General features: G+C 37.8%; 1 protein-coding gene and 1 long non-coding RNA gene across 5 annotated transcripts in view; one reads left to right on the top strand and one right to left on the bottom strand.

Moving 5' to 3' along the window:
• Nucleotides 1-20408, bottom strand: part of pde4cb (phosphodiesterase 4C, cAMP-specific b) — a 135963-nt gene that overhangs the window by 42328 nt on the left and 73227 nt on the right. The window contains exon 1 of one of the 4 annotated variants that reach the window (XM_009305817.5): nt 11520-12025. The exons of the other annotated variants lie outside the window; for them this stretch is intronic. Within the exon in view, the coding sequence (XP_009304092.2) occupies nt 11520-11602 (83 nt within the window). The 5' untranslated portion in view covers nt 11603-12025. Of the gene's footprint in view, nt 1-11519; nt 12026-20408 lie in introns of those variants that run through there. 4 annotated transcript variants of the gene reach the window in all.
• On the top strand, nt 18372-20337 carry LOC141376516 (uncharacterized). The gene is made up of 4 exons (XR_012386954.1): nt 18372-18500; nt 19168-19225; nt 19341-19404; nt 19519-20337. It is a non-coding gene; the product is annotated as an uncharacterized lncRNA (long non-coding RNA).

Below are 20408 nucleotides of genomic sequence, written 5' to 3'. Positions count from 1 at the left end.
AGGTATTACCGTACCGTGAAATTCTGATACCGTTACATCCCTAGTAAACACAAAACAAAACTTTCCATCCGCAGCTTCTTCATGGGACTCCACACTTGTAAACACTCGCTCCATCAGGCTCTCGCGGCTCACTGTCCCGCCCACTCTCGTCAGCGCTATCAAGCTGACCAATCACAGAGCTTGCGCTACGCGTCGACTAAAGAGAGACTAAATAACTCACTACAGTTTGACAAATATTGCAGCTGTTGGACAACATAATGTACTTTTGAGGCTTTTTTAGGCAAGAATATAGTTGTTTAGACTGCAACTATGCAGTTTATTCATACAGATAGCGCCTAGTTTAAATTTGTATAATTTCGGAGATTTAACACCTTGGTGGCTAACAGCTTGTCATACTGAGCAGAGCAAAGATGGTTGACGTTCTGTCACAAGAGACCGCATAATAAGTCCTTGGGGGAGAAAAATTCAGCATATATTTCAAACCACAGCTGATCAAATCATTCTAAAACAGGTAGGTAGCAAGTCGATCTCTCTCTTTTGTATGTTGTAGTGCTGTATTTATACCATAGTAATCTGGTAGTGTTTGCTTTGCTTTGGCTTTTTCAGGATTAATTATTGCATCTCCTGATTGCAACAGAGAAATACTGTCAAATCTCTTCAAATTTCATGCCATTCAGCCTTATAATCTTAAAATGTGAGCAAAATCACCTGTTTTGTCATCACCTTTGTTATTACGCAAGAGAATCATTCAAACACTAGCTCTAAAGTAACATTTGTGATGTAGAACCGGTTTCTGCTGTTTAGCTGCGGATGTGGATGAAAGTAGTTCCTCCTTCAAAAGGGTTTTTAGACTCTTTGTGTTTGATTTTCATTTATGTACATGATTATGCCGTCAAACTGTTGTATAAATGAGCAGTATGTAGTAGTAGCAGTGCAATATGACTGTATATCATCTCTGGTGGGACACTAAGGCACTCATCCTGTGGCCTTGAGCCAACGCATGTCTCCCACCAGTGCCGATATACAGCCATATTGCACTGCTACTCATGTAATGTTGCTGTAAATATAATTATATATATATATATATATATATATATATATATATATATATATATATATATATATATATATATATATATATATATATATATATATAATTTTACATTCTTTTTTATGTTTAAATGTGTATTCTGTTTTTCTGTTTTTAATAATTACACTTCTAAATAAAGGCAATATGACTTTTAGTCAAGAATGTTAGTTGACATAACAAAAATGTAACTGTAAAATGTTATGTTGCACAATACCATTTCTTTGATTTATTGTTTGTAATGCAGTCGCTTTCCTTTTGAAGTTCAAATATTCAGTTGCCAATGTTCATTCATATTTATACAGTATTTATATTTCAGAATTTCATTCATAGCTAACCCTCATCTCGTTTCTGTTCCCACAGGACTGAATCTGATCTCTGCTCAAATCAGGGTAAATATTTACTCATGCAGTTGTGAGGGCATGAGCGTTCAGCTCTCTCACAGGCCCTCCACACACTGCACTATATGTGCACTAGTTTAAGTCACATGCAGTTGAATTTAAGTCAAATTTATGAACTCTTCTGTGATTTTTTAAAATTCTTTTCAAATTGAAAGATTAAAAATTTCAAATTGAAGACAAACATTTTTACAGTATTTCCTATAAAATACATTTCAAATTTTTTTTTTTTACTTTAGTTTTGCTCAAATAAAAGCAGTTTTAAAATTACTAAAAACTATTTTGTGGTCATTCTAATTAGCCCCTTAATCATTTTTGGTCCAATTAGCTACAGTAAAAACCACTGTCACAGTGACTTGCATAATTAGCTTAAGTTGACTAGTTAGCTTAATAATCTAGATAATCATTTTGTCACAGTCACCAGCAATCTAGCCCATGCAGTTTGCTGGAGAACTACAAATCTGCCAGCAAATCAACTACATATCCAGTCATGCACTACTCTCACACCTGGCCTAGATCCCCATGATTGCAAACAGACACAGCTGAAGCTATTTAGATTTAATTATACACAGACTATTTATACACCTCTCAAGAACACATACACACACATTGCTGAGTCTTGTTATGCTGTTTGAGAACATTATGACGCAGTTATCTTTGCCTTGCCTTTCTGTGTTTGACCCCTGCCTTGTTTGTTTGTTTACATTGTATGCTGCCTGCCTTTTGACCATTCGCCTGTGTTTTGACCACGTCTCTGGATTCCCTGTATACATTTAAATTGCACTTTAATAAATAATATAAATAATTATCTTTAGGCAACACAGTGGCGCAGTAGGTAGTGCTGTCGCCTTACAGCTAGAAGGTCGCTGGTTCGAGCCTCAGCTGGGTCAGTTGGCGCATCTGTGTGGAATTTGCATGTTCTCCCTGCGTTCGCGTGGGTTTCCTCCAGGTGCTCCGGTTTTCCCCACAGTCCAAAGACATGTGGTACAGGTGAATTGGGTAGGCTAAATTGTCCGTAGTGTATGAGTGTGAATGAATGTGTGGATGGAAGGGCATCCGCTGCATAAAAACGTGCTGGAGAAGTTGGCGTTTCATTCCGCTGTGACGACCCTGAATTAATATTAAAGGGACTAAGCCGAAAAGAAAACGAATGAATAATTATCTTTAACTTCCGGCCACAGCTGTATCCCTTCTAGTAACAACACTTCTCAGGGCTTAACTTTCTCTCATAATCAGCTGCAAACTCATTTCTGGATTTGCTCTTCGTATATAATGACTTACTCAAGTTTATGAGATGGTTAGCACTCTGTTCATTAAATAAATGACATAACATTTTCATTTTTTGTACAACCAAACAAGGCCAAAAATTTAAGAAAAAAGTAGAAGCATATCTAGAAACTGCGTTTTTATTCCACTTGTTGTTAACTGGTAAAGAAAATAAAGGCTTTATTGATCTTATTTGCTTCTGGAAGCACATCTACTTGCCTTTATCGTTCTGTATTCTATTGGAGCTGACTTAAGAGAGGAGTTCCAGATACAAACAGAAGACACTTGGTTTCTGTCTCTGCTGACTGTACTCATGGCAGTGGCTTTTGAAGAGCCCATCCCAGTCTGTAATGAAGTGCAGCTGGCCCACCATGAGTGATAAGACGAACCCTCTCTGTTGGAGCCAAAAAGATTTGAATTATCAGCATCAAGATCTTTTAGATGAACAAATTATTTCAAGGCTTCATGTAGGATAAGATTATTCAGGAAATCAGTGCCAATATCCTTGTGGTTAGTGCATTAACACATATGGTGCACACGGTAAGTTACATTTCCAGGGCTCTGCTCCACAAACTTTCCTGACTACACTCTCCACCATTCTCGCGTTAAAAGCTCAGAAACCCCTAAAAATACAGTGCATCCGGAAAGTATTCATAGTGCTTCGCTTTTTCCACATTTCTTTATCTTACAGCCTTATTCCAAAATGGATTAAATTAATTTATTTCCACAAAATTCTACACATAATACCCCATAATGACAATGTGAATATTTTCTTTGAAATTGTTGCAAATTTATTACAAATAAAAAACCTGAAAAATCACTTGTACATCAGTATCCACAGCCTTTGCCATGAAGCTCTAAACTGAGTTCACCTGTGGTAACTTTAGTTGATTGAACATGATTTGAAAAGGCACACACCTGTCTATATAAGGTCCCAGGGTTGGCAGTGCATGTCAAAGCATAAACCAATCATGAAGACAAAGGAATTGTCTGTAGACCTCCGAGAAAGGATTGTCTTGAGGCACAAGGCTGGGGAAGGTTACAGAACAATTTCTGCTGCTCTGAAAGTTCCAATGAGCACTGGGCCTCCATCATCCATAAGTGGGAGATGTCGGGAACCACCAGGACTCTTCCTAGAGCTGGCCGGCCATCTAAGCTGAGTGATTGGGGAGAAGGGCTTTAGTCAGGGAGGTGATCAATAACCCGATGATCACTCTGTCTGAGCTCCAGCGTTCTTCTGTAGAGGAGAAACTTACAGAAGGACAACCATCTGTGCAGCAATCCACCAATCAGGCCTGTATAGTAGAGTGGCCAGACGGAAGACACTCCCTGCCTTGAATCTGCCAAAAGGCATCTGAAGGACTCTCAAACCATAAGAAACTAAATTCTCTGGTCTGATGAGACTAAAATTGAACTCTTTGGAGTGAATGACAGGAGTTACATTTGGAGAAAACCAGGCTCCGCTCATCACCAGGTTAATGCCATCCCTTCAGTGAAGCATGGTGGTGGCAGCATCATACTGTGGGGATGTTTTTCAGCTGCAGGAACTGGAGGACTATAGAGGGAAAGATGAATGCAGCAATGTACAGAGACATTCTGAATGAAAACCTGCTTCAGAGTGCTCCTGACCTCAGACTAGGGCGACAGTTCCTCTTCCAGTAGGACAATGACCCAGAGCACACTGCTAAAATATCAATGGAGTGGCTTCACAACAACTCGATGAATGTCCTTTAGTGGGCCAGCCAGTGCCCAGACCTAAATCCTATTGAACATCTCTGGAGAGATCTGAAAGTGGCTGTACACTGTTGCTTCCCATCCAACCTGATGGAGCTTGAGAGGTACCGCAAAAGAGGACTGGGCAAAAATTCCCAACAACAGGTGTGCCAAGCTCCATTCATTCATTTTCTTGCCGACTTAGTCCCTTTATTAATCTGGGGTCGCCACCGTGGAATGAACCGCCAACTTATCCAGCACGTTTTTACACAGCCGATACCCTTCCAGCTGCAACCCATCTCTGGGAAACATCCACAAACAGAGAAAAAAGGAAAAATATGTTTCAGATTACATTCATATCCAAAGCAGAATCGGTGATGTGATTCTGCATACTGATAAAATTTTCCAAAGTTAAACAAAACTAGCTTTTGCTAAATTGAAAATAAACTTTGGCAAGCTTGTAAAGATTATATTTAGTCTTACACACACAAACCCACATTAGATATAATATAAAAGAGTTGTGGGAGTGATCAACTCCTAATCAAGCAGACAGACACCTTCATTTAAGATGGTTGGAAAGCAAAACCTATTTGTTGAAATCAAAACATTAAAGCTTTTAACATAAAAGTGTGAAACTCTGAATGTGATCTACAATATTCTATTCAGCAACTACCAAAGACACAGAACTATGTAAACACACACACACCCACACACACATGGTACAAAAGTTTATCTTTCCACATGCAATAAATTCCAAAAAGACTGCTCTTTCTCATCAGTGGGTGTGTGCGCCTATCACCGTATATTAGCCTGTTACACTTTTTGACTAATGATGACCACAACAGTCAAACCAAACCAGACGAAACTCTCAAAACAAACACACGGGCCAGTCCAAAGCAAGAATTTACCATTCAGCCAGATGGGGGCAGCCTCACATTGAGAACTGATAGGAAATTGATTTGCACCAATTCAGTGAAGAATTCTGACCCAGAGCATGATCAGGAGACACAATGATACATTGGTTCGTGCAGAGAACCAATCAGCAAGGAAAGAAAAACATTAATATTAAAAGTACGTAATGTAACTAACATTCGTACTTCAACATCAACATACTGCAAATCACACTTGTTTCTTCTGACAGAACTAAGTAAGTCTACAATACATATACATATTTTCCACCAGAATGATTTGCTTTTGGAGATCAGAGCCTATTGAGGCAGGCTAACAGGAGTCTGTGGTGAACTGTCCATGTGCTTCCTTGTGCAACAAATCATGATGTGATGCTGCTATGTGATGTTCATGCTACAAAAGGGCTTCTAATGACAGAGCAGAATTAGCATTTCCATTCATTTGGTCAGCTGACATACTTACCAGCACTGTTGTCCAGAGCAAAACAATAATAATGTGACCCCTCTATAATGGTTCATACCAGTTCATGATTACATCTAGCAGGGATGCTGGAAATATTTAGTAGGTGGGCTGAACCATGCAGATCTAGCCCACTGATAAGTGTACTGTAAGTGTTCAAAATTATTTGTTTGTATCTACATTAAGCCTTAAAGTCAAATGAACCCATGTGTTGTCTTAGAATTCTGTATACACCTTGGTAAAACTTTATTTTGAGTATTAGTAGACTGTCTGTTTAATATCTGTTGATACTGCTCCTTCAACAGACATTTAACTGACTATAAGAAAGCTTGCAAGTACGTCAACTTAACCCTAACCCCAAATGTAATTTAATTTTACAAACGGACCATTAAAATAAAGTGTGACCAACACCTTTTGTCCTTCAAGTAAAAAAAAAAACTCTTTGACCAACTCGCCTTCACTAAAGCTCTAAAATAAACAGATACAGTAGATTTAATTTCAATCCTCAAACCTATTTTGCATGAAGAAACAATCTAATTTTCATCACAAACTCTGTCAATGTTTAGGTTTTCTCTTATTTGTGTGGAGTATTTCATCAATGTTTAATCAAAGGGAAAGTAAAGAGTATATAATTAATGCAAAAAGTACCTGGATAGGTGTAAAAAGCAAGACGGTATTCATTAAAGTTAAAGCAGCAGATTCTTATTGTCAAGGCCAGATTAACAACACAATTGGGCCCCTGGGGCTATAACAAATCCAAAGGCCCCCGTTTTATTTTATTTTTTACCTCATAAAACTACACATATATATATATACACAGTTGAAGTCAGAATTATTAGCCCCCCTGAACTATTAGATCCCCCTATTTATTTTTTCCCCAATTTCTGTGTAACGGAGAGCAGATTTTTTTTCAACACATTTTTAATTATAATAGTTTTAATAACTCATTTTTTAATAACTCATTTTTTAATAACGGATTTTTTTTTATCTTTGTCATGATGACAGTGAATAATATTTGACTAGATATTTTTCAAGACACTTCTATACAGCTTAAAGTGACATTTAAAAGCTTAACTAGGTTAATTAGGTTAACTAGGCAAGTTATTGTATAACGATGGTTTGTTCTGTAGACCAGGGGTTCCCAAACTTTTCAGCCCACGACCCCCAAAGTAACAATGTCAGTGACTCGCGACCACCATTTTTCAAGGTGGTTAAACTGTAAATTTTGCAGACACAACTATAGGCATATATAAACATGACCATATTGACAACACAAAAATGCAACGGTCTATTAACCATATAATGTTTTTATTTTATTTTAATACATGGCTGATTTTTATTTGCATGTTGTTGTTTCTTTAATGCAACACTTAACTATCTTCTGTGGGTTATGAATAAAATATGGTAATTCAAATAGTTAAATCAAATTTATTTGAGATTTGGAAATCACCAAGCAACACCTTGTCATTATCCCAAGACCCCCACTTTGAGAATCACGGCTGTAGTCTATCAAGGAAAACAAAAATACCTTAAAGGGGCTAATACTTTTGTCCTTCAAATGGTTTTAAAAAATAAAAACTGCTTTTATTCTAGCTGAAATAAAACAAGTAAGTCTTTCTTTAGAAGAAAAAACATTATTAGGCATACTGTGAAAATTTCCTTGCTCTGTTAAACATTATTTGGGAAATATTTAAAAAAGAAAAAACTACTGAAAAAGTCAACCCCCCACAATAGTCAATGTGTAATTCACACACTGTTCTCTCTCACTATTTCTAACTTATATCAAGACTTAAGTGTCATGCTGATGGTACACAGGGCAACTTTTTAAACAATGTTGCTGGGCAATATTGCAAAGCATTGCTTCTTGGCAACTTTCCTATTGAGATTGGGCAAAAATATTGTATCTGTATCCCACTGGCCTAATTAGTGGCCCTGTGTCTCACATAGTTTTCCACTGACGGCATCATTTCCCCAAGTTTTTGCTCGAAACGTTCCCCCAAGTATCATCGGCATTGCATCTTTATTTGATTGGTTATCTAAAGCTTCCTTAAAGTTTCTGTGAAATAAAAAGTCAAAACACATCAAAAATCAATTATAGGACAGTCCTGTAAAAAAAAAAATATTTACATATATTTTTTTGTTTTTGACGCCAGTATTATGCCGAGTTCAGACTGCATGATTTTAGCCCTGATTATGACTCACTGACAGGTTTTGAGAAATCGTAGACAAATGCCTGAAATCAAAGGCAAATCGGTGCTCTTCACATGAGTGACAATCAGATGCAAGTTCAACTCTGCAGGCAGACCCTTCTCCACAGGGTTACAATGTAACCTACTCACCTAATGTTTACGTTCATAATATTACTTTCAACTTAATAACCACCTGAAACTTTGCAGAACTCTGAATCTGCCTCTCATTTCAGAGTCTGTCACTGTCCACCTGAGGTCGCATTTCGGTCACGGACACATGTTTTGAAAGCCTTTCTGAATGAATAAATAGATTTGCTGTTTTCATGGCTGAATTTGTACCAGAACAAGCAGGATCTAGCACCTCTGAAGTCTGATCTGGCACCTGGCACATCTGATTCCCTCATCTTCACTTTCATCTGACAACCCCCCTCCCGTTCCCCATTCACACCATGACACAGATGCTGTCACTTTCGTCTGCGACACCTCTCCCACCTTTGCTAACATGCTGATTCTGTTACCCCAATCTGTTAAGGGACCTCTCAATTAATGATTATCACAAATTAATAACCACCTTGAACTCTGCAGAACTCTGAATCTGCCTCTCATTTCGGAGTCTGTCACTGTCCACCGGAGGTCATATTTCAGTCATGGACACATGTTTTGAAAGCCTTTCTGAATGAATAAATGAAATTTGCTGTTTTCAGGGCTTAATTTGAGCCAGAACATGTAGGATCCAGCACCTCTGAAATCTGATCTGGCATCTGGCACATCTGATCCCCTCCTCTTCACTTACGTCTGACAACCCCCCCCTCCAACATTTGCTAACATGCCGGATCTGTTACTCCAATCTGTTCAGGGACCTCTCAATTAACGGTTATCACAAATTATACGATCTAGGGTGCTGAAATATAATTGGCTAAAGTGCCAGTGGGCATGTTAAAAGAACAAAAGACAAACTTGGGAAAAGACAAAGACAGCCATTTCGGCACATAACGCATATTTTCAAAGCAGAATATCTGACTTCAGCATGTTTTCAGATAAACAAGAATGTTCACTTAGCATGTTTCTTAACTATCTGCAAACATATTACGGTATTTTTATACTTTAGAAGAGTCACAAACCTAGATACAGCACCTTTAACTGCTAGCAGTAACTCAACTTTTGTTGCTAATTATAGCCAAGAACTATTCACTAAACAGGAAGCAGCTCACTGATGGAGAAACCCAGATCGTTTGAAAAAATCTGATAGTAAAATAATAGCCAGCTTAGAGCAACAAATTACATGCACAGTATTGCTGATTCACTGGTTTTAAGAAGCCAAAGAATTTCTGTCCATCAAAAACTAATTAGCATGGGTTATTTCAAACATGACACAAAACATTCGTGGATTCAATATGACAGCATTGTTAAAACAGAGTCCTTAAACACAGGCTGAGCTCACGTGCACTGTAACGTCTGCACATCTGGAAGAAATCTAAGGTTCACAGAGGAGTTTAGAATCACACTGGCTCTAAAAATAGACCAGCGCTGTTCTGAGGTTGCAGTAATAACATGATGTGGACTCCTAATAGACAGTGTTTACAATCTTTCAGTATTCAATATATTGTCAAAAGGGTGTTAATATTATCAAAAGACAGACACTATTATTTTTAGACAGGTCAAAACGAAACCTGCTTATGCCGCATGTCAGTGCATTGTTTACATATTTCCATCACACACAGCAAGAATTTGCATTTGTTTTGAATTGCACAGAGCTGCAAACAGGCTACCAAAGATCCCTACATACTATAAATAACTATAAAAGAAATCCACCGTCAGCACATCTCAAATATGTACAAACTAAAAGGCATTTTATACTCAAATACCAACACAATCTCACGGCAATTCGTAACTTTTTCATTTAGTGGCTAATTCGTACAAATTCGCACGATCTAATTCGTACATTTTAGTACGATTTGCGTATCCCCCAATGACGGTTGGGTTTAGACATCATTTAAATAATTACAGTTTTACCATCATGAAAGAAGCATTTCAATAAAATATCCCTTTAATTATTTATTATTTAAAGTATTTATTAGAATAGTAGTAATAATGATGATAATAATAATAATTCTTTACATTTATATAGCGCTTTGCTTTCTCTTTTTGCGGAGGGCTTTCTCGTCGCAACCAGTTTGTCTAGTTAGCTCATAGTGTTCGTTGGCGGACTTAAGATGCAGAGAGGAGCTGACCACGATAACCGGGTTCGAGAAAAATCAGTTCCAGAATTCAGGTAAGACAAAAACAAAATTCAAAAAATAAAGTGAACAAGTTCATAACAGGGTGAAAATGTGGTCAAATCTGAAAACGTAGTAAAAATCAGACGAGGGCTATCCTTTTTACTGGACGGCTTTTGCAAATTATTGGTTGGGTTTAGAGAGGTAAGCGGGTGGGGTGGTAAAATTGGTTGGGTTTAGGGAGGGAGGAGTGTGGGTCAGTCGATTGGCCAGTCGTCCAGTCAATCATTTAGCCAATCCGACAGACGTTCGACAGCGCCCTCTGGTGGGTTTACAGCATAGGCTCGAACGAACACTCGCGAGAGACATTCCAGATGCAAAAAAGCGCACACAGCGGCCTCTTGCAGATTTGCGAAAGTAAAAACTGCAAAAATACATACCTATCGAGACGTATTCCGCGGTCTCTAGAATCTTCCACGGGACTACATTTTCAGAATGAGCCAGGGTTGTCTTTTCTAGACACGCTTTACTCATTATTTTGGGGGGTATCCACCTGGATGACGCGATGGCAGCCGCACAAAACACACCAGCTAATTGGTGGAGAGGAGACAAAGTGATGAAGCCAATTATCATCAATATACTGTTGATGATTATTGATTATTATTGAGAATGTCTGGGGTAAGATATTGGAGAAGGCATTGAAGATAAATCCAAAGAATCTTGATCATTTCTGGGAGTCCTTTATTTTGGTAAAATAAGCAGAATCTAGTGCCCTTTGCCTTTCATATAAGCCACTTAACCCAATGATCAACTAGAAGTCAAGTTATTATTTGTTCCTAAAACTTAGATAGGCGACAAAACTTTTTGTCAGGAAGTGTAGTTTACATGGATTGTAGACATACAAAATACAGTGTAAATTTGGTGAACAAAAGGTCATCAATCTGTGTATCTCCAATAAACATCAAGGTTTTGACATCAAGTTGATTTGCATTTTTTGCATATTTTTTGACGTCATGCCTGATGTCAATTCGATGTCATTTTGACATCAAGGTGCCCGCTGGGATGCAAGGTAAGACGTCTGAGGTTGTCAGTCTATTCTGTAAAGTGCCAAAGTAATAAACCTTCACTTCACTTCACTCTTAGTTAATTCATTCACACTTCAGTTGACCTTCCTGAAATGACTTTAGCAACCAAACTAAAACACTTTGACAAAGCACACCCTTTAAAACTTGGCAGAAAAAAACATTTTCTGTCATAACGTACAGTAAACATCCAAACATACCCAATGCAAGAGTGTCGTCTTCGAGTTGAGCCACAGTTAAAGAGTGAATTCCTTCTGAGGACTCGAGGATCCTTGTGGTACATCTCAAAAAGCAATGGAAACAACTTTAAGTCTTGGTCTTATTGGCAAACAATAAAAACAAACATCCACAAATGCATTTCGGTCTCCTCCAAAGACAGGCAAAACAGTATGCAAACAGGAGGAAATCTTAGGACGGTCTAGTATCCAGTTACAGAACTTCATCCTCAATGTCTGCTGAGCAATAACGTGAAGGTTAAGTTCATGTAGGTCATCCTTCCCAGCTGATATCTCTTCATTAGGAACTCCGTCTACTTTTTGAAACTTGTGCAATTCATGACTACACTATAAAAACTTGTTGTGTCTCTCTCTGAGCAGTAAAAAAAGCACTGCACAAGCCAGTAAACTGATTCTGGGGCTCCCTGGAGGCTAAATTTAGGGGTTCAAGGTCCAGCTAAGTTTCCATATTAGTGTTTCTTAGGCTAAATGTTGGCTGGGCGGGAAGAAGCAAGAGAAGAGAAAAGAAAGAGAGAGGGGGAGGTACAGTCATTGAGCCTGGAGGGTGGTGTGCAGTCACACGCTGCAGCGCTTTGTTTGCATGTGTGTTGTGATAGTTTGTGATGGGTGGCTCCTGTTTCCCCGCCAACACCATCAGAGTAAGATGTGAACACACACGGCATGAAGTGATAACAACACACTCTCGCGCCGGGTGCTGTCCAGACATGCATGCGTCGCTGCCTGCGTACTCGATTCTCAGCGCACACTTATTTCCTCCATTTAGCGAGAGAATAGCCCATGTGAACTTTTAGAACTATAGCCTTGCAAAGCGTCCAATCAGAAATCTAGATTAGAGGCATGTCCGATCAGTTCCCTATTCATGTCTGAACAGAAGTTTCACTCACTTTACTTCAGCTTTTATTAGGAGTCACCACAGTGGAATGAACCGCCAATTACTCTAGCATAAGTTTCATGGAGAGGATGTCCTCCCATCTGCAAACCAGCTCTGAGAGTGAACTAACTCTGGGATACACTCATACACACACATTAATACTCTATGGCATTTGTGTCCAATTATGAATTATTATTATTATGATGATGATTATGAATAATGATATAATTTGGCATAGTGTCCAAGTTTAGTTTGCTACTTTTAGTCTCCTACACCAGTCCATGGATCAATTGGTACCTGGCCGCAAAAGAAATCATTCTTTATTTCTGTTTTATTTATTATATGAGTCTCAACATCTTTTATTTTGAAAAATATTTTATTTTGATAAATGACCCTATTCTCTTGCTTACATCTCAATCACTTGGGTTCCAAAATTTAACCCACGTGCTAGCAAAATGAGAAAGAAATGTTTCTTTGCAAAGGGGAAAATGCCCATGAACTTCCAAGGAATGGATCTGCACACTATTTGCAAAAATACCTCAGCATTATAGCCCCAGCCTTGTGCTGTGTTCCTGTCATGTTTCTGACGAGTGCTTCAGGAATCTACACTCTTACAGCGGGGGATTCGTCAGCTGTTTGTTAAAGGAAGGACCAGAAAAGACTATTGATGTGTGGGACTTTGTAAGAGTTCGACAGGAACTTTACAGTACACAGTTCATGGATCAGTTTCTTCTTCCATTTCACAAGTGTAAGTGCGATTAAAATGGTTGCCTCCTTGTTTTCTCTAGCTTGCAAATTATGTATTTAATTTTGTTTTGTTACTTGTGACCACGTGTAGTGTATGAAATTATATCAGTTTTCCGGCATAAATAACAAAACAGGAGGGTGGTGTGAGATGGGTCTGAAATGCTGGAGACTCCCATGAAAAGTATTTTGGTATTTTGGCTCCTTGCTTGTTTGCATGTATTTTGTGTTTTTATGTACAGTACGTTGGTACCCATTGTAGTTTGTCTAGAAATATATTGAGTTGAGTTCACAGTGAACATTTAGTTTTTAGTTTTTTTGTGAACTATCCCTTAAAGTGAAGTTAGTTTATTACTTTCTGATTTGATTAGGAGACCACTATTATTTCTGAGTTTTTCTGGCACTGAGTAATACTTTACTTTGGTACTTTCCAATCAGGGAGTTTCCAAAAACTATCATTAACCAACAATGGTTCCATATTCTGTCCTTACTAACATACAGTAGATCAGTGATTCAGTGTTTCCTGAATTCATCATTCCGATGAACATTCGCAAACAGCATTGTAAACTTCAGTGGGTGGAACTGCAGAATAGATCTCAACGTGCGGTTAGAAGCATACCTTAATTTCCTCCTAAATATGACACATAGCTTTAAAAATACAAATATAGAATAAGCCAAAGTAATAGAATAGGCCAAAGCAAACATGCTCTAATATCATTGTAAACACTTAAACATGGGGCAAGGCAGTGGCGCAGAAGGTAGTGCTGTCGCCTCACAGCAAGAAGGTCGCTGGATCGCGGGTTCGAACCTCGGCTCACTTCTGTGTGGAGTTTGCATGTTCTCCCTGCCTTCGCGTGAGTTTCCTCGGGGTGCTCCGGTTTCCCCCACAGTCCAAAGCGGTACAGGTGAATTGGGTAGGCTAAATTGTCCGTAGTGTATGAGTGTGTGTGTGTGGATGATTCCCAGAAATGGGTTGCAGCTGGAAGGGCATCCGCTGTGTAAAAACTTGCTGGGTAAGTTGGCGGTTCATTCCGCTGTGGCGACCCCGAAATAATAAAAGTACTAAGCCGACAGGAAAATGAATGAATGACACTTGAACATTTCATTCTGCAGTTTTTAAAACATTAGGATATTTGAGGTGAATTTCAAGAAATGAATAGCTGATTAATAAGTTGCATAAGCATAACCAAATAATGAGTTCAGAGAATGTGTATGACTTTAGTGTGAGCCTCAAACACCACTGTTTTCTCATATAGGTAAACCTTGTGAATGTAAAATCTTACCAGCTGGAACAAAAAACTAACTGTGATGATCCACATGGAAGCTACCTGACAAAACGCTTGTCGCTCTTCCAAGTTTTAGGAGCAACAAATAATAACTTGACTTCTGGTAGATCATTTGGTTTTAAAAGTGGCTTATATGAAAGGCAAAGGCCTCTAGATTACGCTTATTTTACCAAAATAACAATAATCATGCCTTGATTTTCAATTATTTAATTAAGACAGTAAGGTCTGACTTTGCTTAGAGAAATAACACTTAACAGAAATAATGTACAGAATAGAATATAAAGTCAATGCAATGGAAAAAGAATGAATATTGTGTCTGACTCATGAGCTTGGAGGACTGCATCCGTACATCTCTGCAATGATTCAAATCACTTATTAATAAAGTCATCTGGAATGGCAAACAAAGTGTTCTTGCAGGACTCTCAGAGTTCATCAGGATCATTTGAATTCATCTTTAATGCCTTCTCCTCCATCTTCCCTCAGACATGCTCAATAATGTTCATGTCTGGTGATTGGGCTGGCCAACCCTGAAGCACCTTGACCTTCTTTGCTTTGAGAAACTTTGATTTGGAGGCTGAAGTATGAGAAAGAGTCTTGATACCTCAAATGTCTTGATACCACAGGCTGTTGATGCTGCCATCCACTCTGCAGATTTCTTGTATGAGCCCATACTGAATGTAACCCCAAACCATGATTTTTGCTTCACCAAACTTGACTGATTTCTTTGAGAATCTTGGGTCCATGCGGGATCCAATAGGTCTTCTGCAGTCTTTGTGATGATTGGGATGCAGTTCAACAGATGATTCATCTGAAAAAATCAACCTTCTGCCACTTCGCCAAACGATCAATTAAAAGTCAAGTTATTTTCTGTTGCTCTTACAACTGGGATCGACAACAAGACAGTGTACTGTACCTTCAGTGTGATATTGCTTCAGATTAGACTTACACAGTTCAGGTGTGCGGTTTGTAATTTCCTCCTGAAGCCACATTGACGTTTTTGTTCCGATCACTTACTGTAAGTAAAGCATACTTTCTTTTTATCAGGTTCCATTTCTCAACATGCTGTAGTTTCTTGCTCTGTCTGAACTGGCCATCAGTTGTGATATCACCACAGTTATGCATCATCAAGCACTGCAATAATTCCTGTAGGAACATGACTGCGCCGCCTGGATCTGAGCCATCTCCGATCTGCAGTTTTCGATTTTCTCTTTCTCACAGAGACTGGAATGTACAGATTACTTTGGTCTATGCTTTATCATTCAGGGAACCATCCGTCCAACTTGTCCTAGGGTGTGGGGATGCTGGTGCCTACACAGATGCACTCAGGGGAGACACTACTCTTGTGAACCAACGTTTTTACATCAATATCAACCAATTTTCCATTCCTCCAAACGGTGGTTAAGAAGGAACATTCTTTATGAAAGCATTTTTTTGAGGAGTCAGGGAAATGTGCATGCCTCATCAAACAGGATGATAATGCTCTGCCCTGCTTATTACAAACAGCTATATCTCTGTTTGAAGAAAAGAGAACAGCCATTCACAATTTAAAAGTAATTTTCCTCAGCTGGTCACGACCTTTCAGTGGAAAATAGCCTGACGTCAGAATCCAGAAAGAATTTGTGCACTCTGTTTCGGCAGATTGTTGCAACGGAAATGTTTACATGAGAGTCAGAGTCACGAACATTTGCGCGGCTCACTCACTCCAGCAGTCTGTTTTCATGAGTCTGCTGATTTTTCGGGGGGTCTCTCACATATGGATCCCATGAAGAAACAAACAAACGAAGAATAACAGAGAACAAAAAAACCCTCAGACCCCAGAGATTGCCTTTCAGAAGAAAAAAAAGATTTAGAGAAACACTCTGGTCAGAAGGAATAGGGTACAAGATACAGCACCTGGGGCGGAGAAGATCTAAACCTGAAACCAACAAAAGCCTCCTTTCAAAGCCTCCATGCATCTGCTCTAGTGTTCTAGTGCATATTATAGCATTTAAACCCTGGTTAACCCACAGAAAACTGCAGACTCTTGAGACACCGCGTGATCCACAGAGGTGGATGATGCATATCAAAACAAACCATGATGTTACCACCAGCATACACAGGCATCAATCTGGAACACAGACAGTCATCTCTGCAGAGGAAAACCCACAAGTTCCACTAATAAAGTCAGTGCAAAGTGTGAAGGATCCTATAGAGCAGGGCTGTCCAAACTCCTGTACTGGGGTCCTGGAGGGCCGGTGTCCTGCTGAATTTAGCTCCAACTTGCTAGTTCACCCAATCATGAACATTTCCTCACTATTTCTCATACTCAAGTTCTAAAGATGTACACATTTGCTGCCATTCCCGACATTAGAAAAGTGAGTAAATTATTATGTAAATAATGTAAATAAGGTAAGAGATAAAAAATTAGATCATCATATTGTTTAAAAACTTTATTGCCCAGTAGATGACATGAGAATACTGTACAAAGCTGCTGGCTTATTTCTTATGCGTGAGGGAAATTGTGTTCGGGAGCCTAGGGGGATTGTGAGGGCACAGGGCAGAATTTGTGAGAATAGCTGACTGGGAACGGCGGAGAAAAAAAATATGTTATGCAAATTTTTCAATTACACTGCACTGCTTACACAAGCATTGATTTGGTTGTTGATTAGAGATTTATTTCATTATTCTGAAGTTATCGATCTTAATTAATACACTTACAAAAAGAGGTAATTACGACTGAAGCTTTTACAGCTGATTTTTACTGATACACATGCCCTAGTAAATGGAGTCCAGAGATGTCTATGACATGGAGGTATTAGCGTGTAGCATTTAAAGCTACAAAACATATATATGTATGCATGTTTTGATTGTTGCTAAAACATACAATTTGGTTGTATTGAAATACTTAAATGTACACATTATTATAAATGTACACCTTCAAATACAAAATACTGACTACAGATATTTTTTATTATACTTCTATCAATGCACTATTTTTAATTTTTATAATAATAATAATAACAGTAATAATAATAATAATAATATAGAGTATGTTTTTTATACCTGAACTCTACCACCTGTTTTGATTATTATTGATACATACACCTGTATACATTTCTAGGCAGTGTGAAATACGTCCCAGGAGGTACATTTGTTTCAGTTTTTGTTTACGGGAAACCACTAGAGGTCACTGTGTACGCCTTTTCAGATCTAAAATTTCTCTCAAGAGTGCCATTTGTGCCTGCTGTTCTCGCGTAAAACCACCAGAGGCTGCTGTTGACTGACTGACTTATCACCCCCCCCCCCCACCCCCCCCCCCCCCCATAGTAAAATAAACCCAACTGATAGTGTTTTCAAAGGCACCAATTGACCTGATTACCCCCTTACCTAAATTGGACCGATAGTGGTTTTAGAAGCAATCCAAAAAAAGAAAAGCCCTCACGGCAGCCTATTTTTTTTACCACATTTTCACCCTGTTATTTACTTGTTTATTTATTTTTTGCCTTTTATTTAACCTGCCTTCTGGGAGCGTTCTTCGCAAGACTTGTACCCTATCATCATGGTCAACTCCTCTCTGTTTCCACTGATGTACAGGGTAAGCTACTGAGCAAACTGGTAAAAGCGGAAAAGCTATCAGCAAGGAGGTAAGCGGTCAGCTAGTAGCGTGAAAAGAAACAGTAGCCGTCTGCACTCAAAAAAATGAATTATGGCTTTAGTTGGTCCAAAGAATGTACCTATGTTTAAATTAAACAATTCGCTTATGTTTGTGCATTAAACATAAAAGTGTTGTGTTGGAAAAAATTAGAAAAAGTAAGTTTTCACATTTAAATAGCTTGCTTATGTAACATGAATGCAAGGGAGTTGTGTTGCTTCTGCAGTACTGCATTTTGGTCAATAGGTGGAGTAATATCTGCACATGCGCAGTTTCAAAAAAACACAGGAAGTAAGAAGATTCAAACCACAACGATCACTCTCAGCTCGGCGCCATATTATGGGAATCAAAAGATGAAGATTACAGTACAAATTGAGAACGTGCACAAAGCTTTCCCCAATGTGGACACACAGGTGAGATTTTTTTTTACTTTTTATGTATTTATACTGAGGCTGTGACAACATGAATCATAAATCTACTCTCTTGTAATACTATGTTGTGTTTGTGTATAGTATTGCTATGAAATTGCCATGTTCCCTGTGTCTTTTCCACTCTACAGACAGATAAATGTATAGTTTGTTTTGCATTCCTGTGAAATTTTATACTTGGTATATATTAACTCCCCCAAAATAAAATTACAAACGGTAGTAAGGAATAGTCATGTTAGAATAGTCTAAGCTTTTCACTCATCATAGCACACGTGCTGCTGATAATGTGACAATAAAAGTGATTTGATTTTTTTTTATTTGATAGTCTTTATTTTAAATGAGTGTCAAGCAGTTTGTCGAGTTTGAATGCCAGTTTTACTAACTTACATAATATTAATTAAAATGTGGTGTTGGCACATTGTTATTTATTATCTAATTGTATTCAAGCCTGTTAACTTAAAAAAAAAAATCTTGACAAGCATATGTGACACTTAAATAGGATGACATCTAGCATGATGACATATGTAATGTAAGCTTATTTGTTTGGTCATCTAACACGTTTAAATTTTTAAGTTTAGTAGTTTGCTATTTATATTATTATATTTTATTATTTTAAATCTTTGCTCACTCACATCTATTTTCTCCCTCACAGGTTTACAGCTCAACCTCTAAAGTCCCAGATCTGGCTGAGGAGACTGTGGATCATCCTGGTACTATGCCTTTAGATGCCTATACACACATTAAAATGATGTACAGTAAAAATTACTAGTAATTTTAACTACTAATTATTTAGTAAATTACTAATTGTCATTTCATGTCATTTAGAACATCACCAGTGGAAAAAAAGGTGTGAATGCATCCTCAAAGCCCCTAAGTGAGGGAGTACATGGTAAGCTATTTTATTTTATTTTTTTAAACATTTTTTATTTTCCTCTTAAACCAATTCCTCCTTTCTCCTTTGATCTGTTGGTAAATGTTTTATTTTTTTACCTGACTTTTTTAGGATGCGGGGCATGATGAAGCGCAAACCTTGATGTGCAACACCACCTTATGAATCTACAGTAGTTACATTAACATTTAGCAGACTCTTTTGTCTAAAGTGACTTACAATTGAGGACACATTCAGCAAATCAACAAGAAGAGGCGATACACCCAAGATGTGCTAATTATACAAAAAATTTTAAGAATTAAGAATGCTTCTACATGTGGTTTGTCAAGCCCACACACCTGTGTGAAGCAGACTTCATGCACAATGTTTTGTTTTTTGTTTTTTAGATATAGGGAGTGGTTGTAAGAAAGTGTCTGGTGCAAATGTGCATAAATGGTGCAAGTGTCAGAGAGATGAATGTGTGTAGCTATTGCATGTTCTGTGATGGTTGGTCTAATTTATGGTGTAGTGCTAATCGTGTTACTTTGCTTTAAAATGTTAATCTTTCTTTGAACAACTGAAGTGTTATCTGCTTTTTCAGTGTAAAGAAGGTACAGTATAGTTTACAAAAGACGACTTAATTTTTCTAAGTATATTTTTGATAAATCATTTGAAGGCAGAATATTAGTTTTGAATGTTTTTGTAATACATGAAAAGTATTATTTTGAAAAGTGTATTTTATGATGTTTTTGTAAGCATATTTTTAAAATCATTTATTGTTTTCAATTTGCTTCATACTTGTATTACTATTATTTTAATAGTATTAATATTTTAACTTATTGTAATAAGTGAAGATAGAGATAAAGACAGAATTTGGATTTTGATAATCATTTTATTGCTGGAAAATGTGTAAAACTGTAAAAATGCTATTGAATAAACTCAATGAAACGGAAACTGTTTTTTTTATTTGGTTAAACATAACAATATCAATTTTAGAATAATTGAATTTAAATAACTACATTGAT

Source organism: Danio rerio, chromosome 11 (genome assembly GCF_049306965.1).
Source record: "Danio rerio strain Tuebingen ecotype United States chromosome 11, GRCz12tu, whole genome shotgun sequence".
Taxonomy (NCBI): Eukaryota; Metazoa; Chordata; class Actinopteri; order Cypriniformes; family Danionidae; genus Danio; species Danio rerio.
Note: the sequence above shows the minus strand (reverse complement) of the source record. Positions and strands in the feature narration are given on the sequence as shown.